This window comes from Juglans regia, chromosome 3, assembly GCF_001411555.2.
Source record: "Juglans regia cultivar Chandler chromosome 3, Walnut 2.0, whole genome shotgun sequence".
Taxonomy (NCBI): domain Eukaryota; kingdom Viridiplantae; phylum Streptophyta; class Magnoliopsida; order Fagales; family Juglandaceae; genus Juglans; species Juglans regia.
Window position 1 is genome coordinate 2,765,428 of NC_049903.1, and position 4,355 is coordinate 2,769,782.

The following is a 4,355-nucleotide window of genomic DNA, read 5'->3' on the forward strand; positions in this document are numbered from 1 at the left end:
ATGCCTTTGTGAGATTATGTGCGTTGAGAGTTGCCATCATTTGATTTTAAATCTACGCATCCGTCAAGTGCATGTGCTTGTAGTTGGCATGATATATAGTTCATCAATATTTTTGATCTTTTTATAAATTGGTCTACTCTCTCTCTCTCTCTCTCTCTCTCTATATATATATATATATATATATACATATATATATATATATAATAGATCATACCCTATAACGTCTTGGTCCTTTTTTATGCAATACCAGGAGCGTGTTTTGCTTGGAAGAATATGCCACTCTGCTCATTTGCATGACTTCGTGAAATAGATTGGAGAAATTAATATTGTTTCGCAATATAATAATTAGGATATTGTAAAGATATATATGTAGAGGTAAGTGTCTCGGTCGAAAAATAAGCTTTTAAAAGTCACTTTCAGCTTGTCTCGGAATTCAAACTAAGAACAATATTCTATTGACTCTCTAGGCCAATTGATGCTGGTTTACTTATAATTATCTTTTCCGCCACATGATAATTGATCTACGTGCGTACCATGACTGTACTTATACGGATGATCAAGGGGGTTATGATCAGGATAAGACTATAAGCTGCTTTAAGTTCGGTTGAAAAGGGTTGGATCCCGTGAACTTATTATAGTTGAAAAATAATGATCGATTATGGTAATGATTGAAAAATTGCATGGAGTTCTTGAAATGAACCTCAAATCATTTCACAAGAGTAATTTAATTATGGCTGTTATAAACACCGATCGCGATGAAGTTTAAGTAGTGGCCGGGGGGCCTTTCATGCGTTCGCCCTTCAAATCTTCTGAACTTCCTGGCCTTCTAAATAATATGGTTTTTACAGCCTTCTAAAATATCATGATCACTTCCCTATTTTAAACTTTTTTATGGCATATATATAAGGTGGGTGCCAGGTAAAGAGGCCAATAAAGAGGGTGGACCATGGCAGTCCCCGGCCTAGCTAACCCAAAAAAACAAAAACTGAGGGATTTTTTTTCTTTTTTTTATTTTATTAAAAATATGATCAATAACTTAAATTCCGAGTTTGTCCCAGTATGAACGGATTTTAAGTTCAAAGATGACAAATCAAGTTGGGCTCCACATGACTGCTACCACTATACGACAGCAGCTAACAAAAAGCTAGAGAGACCCCGGACCGACCTACTCCAAATTTGGATCGACCAAGCTGTGATTTCCAACTAACAATGAGAGAGAGAGAGAGAGAGAGAGAGGAGCTGCGTATATATTGACGCAGTCGACGCTCGGTCGCTTCCAGGCTTAGGACACCGATCAAATTATAATCACCAAACTTATAATCATGAGCAGCTTGCTTTGGCAAATCATGTATATAAGTTCACAAAGGTGACATGTGCTAAAGATGTATACAATCAGCAATGAGCTAGCTAGCTAGCTCATGTATATATATCTTGAAACCAAGATTCCGTAACTTTAGAAACTTCAATTATATTGGCCGAGAGAATATAATAAGTACGGGACCGAACATTAATATTGGGGGATCCAATTAATTATGCACATAAATCTGAATAAAAGACGTATATGATATACATATATATCTATATGGTACTTTGTTTTCTCTTATCAATCCTCAAACTTAAAATGACATTTTGATCCAACCAGTCGACAGTTTTATGACAATCTCCCAGCTTGAAATGGGTATATACAACTATTATAGTAAAAAGCCGAAAACTAAGATAATTAATGCTGCTACCCTTCAGCCTATGGCTCTTTCCAACTTAATTGAAATTGATTGTGTCCGTGTGACGTGTACGTACTATATATGTTTGTAAGTATAGTAAGTAGATATTAATAGATTATGCAGTTTAATTGGATGCATACACTGTTGCTCTCGACAGCGAAAAATGCATGAGAAATAATTTCCTGGAAAATTTCGTTGAAAGGACTTCGTCACCAATATATATATCTAACCTTGCAAGTCGATCGTGTCACAATCATATAAAATTCAGTAGAAAATTGCACAAATTCCCAGAACACCATCATTCATGTACAATTCTCCAGACCCGAAACACATAAAACCAAGTAAAAGAAAGGACCGGGACCTACGAAAAGAAGAAATTAAACCTAGCTTTAAACCTGAATCCCTCCAATCATGCACTGTACTTTCCCACCCCTACAAATTTAACATAAAAGAATGGGAAAGTAGAAAAAAGTACAACAACAGATCACACCATATCTGACATGCTTCCAGGTAAGCCAGCTGGCGTGACTCTTGGAATCAGATGCTACTATATAGCATTGATGTTATGGATGATGATCACATGCTTCGGGCCATCATTTCTTGGAACATCCTGTATGATTCCGCCTTCTCCAGCCTAAACTTCTCGTGGCAGTCTGCTATGAACATCTCGGCTAGCTTATCGACGTCGTTAATGATATCCTTGTCACCGGTAGAATCATCTTGAACCTTTTCTTCAAGCCATTGGAGGTAACCGGAAAGCTGAGCCTCCCCGCCGTCGACCTCACCTTGCTCCGTTGAAAGAACGGAATTCCACGTCGAATCATAGTACAAATGGGTATCGGGAATTCCGTTGAAAACAGGCGCTGGTACAGGAACCACATGCGAAGAGCACCAGTTATAGTGCAGCCTAAATGACCCCAAAAATAACTTCTTGTTCTTGATCCTGTTGGTGGGGTATGTGAATTGCTTGGGCTGGCTGATTTCCTTAACAATCTCGATGAGGATGGTTTTGGCTTTGGATAGAGCTCGAATGATGCGGCACACGTGTGAAAATATGAGGGTGTGGATTAGGGTTTTGATCTTCGTGAAGCTTAAGGTAGAAGATGGCGATTTGATTGAGAAAACTGGAAGAGGGCCACCCATCTTTGTGTGAGAGTACTCCGTCTGTGTGCGGGACGATATCTTTGGGCCTTTGTTGAAATGGATTTATAAACAGCCTCGATTACCAATTCGCCCCTAGACTTTTGGGTTATTTGAGGTCGAACCAACAATAATTTATGAGGTCCCCCCACCCTTTTTTTTTTTTTTCCCGGAGTCTCTGGAATTTGGTTTTTTTCGATGACTTGCAATTGTAAGACTGACCTGCTTATATTATTTGAATTTCGTGGCAGTCCTGTTATTAGTGTAAAATGAAGGCTGTTTTTGGAATAAGACGTAAAGTACGATGGAAATTCCACTATGACATATATGTGGATGTTGTCTGTCGCCAAGACCAGGGGACTTTTAAATTAGCTGAAATGAATCGACCCGAGAACGGCGATTTAAGGCTTAATTTTGGACAAAATTACAAGCCCAAGGACTTTCAAATTGGTCGTACTGGTGATATTCATATATACTACAACTAGGATCATTTAAATATATATATATATATATATCTAATCATTAATATATAATATATACCTAGTAATTAGAAGCTTATAACTAATATCTGCTCGACGGCCATGCACTACCTACAAATGGCATTAATTTATAACCAGGCATTTTGTTAAACATATCTAAATGTACTCGATCGGATCAGACACCAAACTTTGTGTAAACAATCCAATTAAAATTAAGCCCCAGAAGTTTCGTCAGAATTTGCTAGCTATATAGCTGCTTATACGTACGTATAACATGACCTATCTCAAGAAAAATAATGAATACATGACCATGAATCTGCCAATATTTTCAAGTACTCAAATGGCTGCGCGCTTTGTTTGAGAAACGAGTTCAGACGACTCTACAAAAAATGAAAAAAAAAATAAATCAATAAATCAGTCAACTCTAGATTAATCCCAATACCAAAGTAGGCCAGGTTTCTGCATTTCAGACTTTAGGAAAGCACAATTGACTGCTTGAACGCGGTACATACGTATACGTACAGTATGAAAAACCAAAGACGATAAGGAAGAAACGTATGTAATACACCAAGATAAAGAAGAAGAAGAAGAAGAAAACAATGAGCTGCTAGCTAATTATAAACATATATAGCTAGCCATATATGCATGAGTAGTACTGCAACTCTATCCTCCAAAATTCCTAATATTTAAATGGAAAAAAAGAAATTAAAATGGAGGGTGTGGTGTTGACAACTTTTGGTTAAAAAACATGCATTACTTGACTATTCGGATCATGAAAAACAAACAAATTAAAGATCGATGAAGACGCGTCAATAAACATGACACAAAAACATAAATAACTGATAACTGACTTGAGCTTAAATGATATGTCGTTTTCTGAGAAAATTTCAAATGCTTTCCCGATCCTATATATGAGTTATGGTCGTTGATGTCCACATTAATCTAGATCTAGATGGCCTGATTTTCACATTCAAGAATATTAATGGCACTGGAATGAGACGTACTAGAAATAAAT

General features: G+C 37.0%; 1 protein-coding gene across 1 annotated transcript; it reads right to left on the reverse strand.

The window, feature by feature from the left end:
- Positions 1 to 1,917: 1,917 nt before the first annotated feature.
- LOC109008099 lies at positions 1,918 to 2,895 on the reverse strand. The gene has a single exon (XM_018988076.2). The coding sequence runs from the start codon at positions 2,862 to 2,864 to the stop codon at positions 2,298 to 2,300; it is 567 nt and encodes a 188-aa protein (XP_018843621.2). The 5' UTR covers positions 2,865 to 2,895; the 3' UTR covers positions 1,918 to 2,297.
- Between the last annotated feature and the right edge of the window lie 1,460 nt (positions 2,896 to 4,355).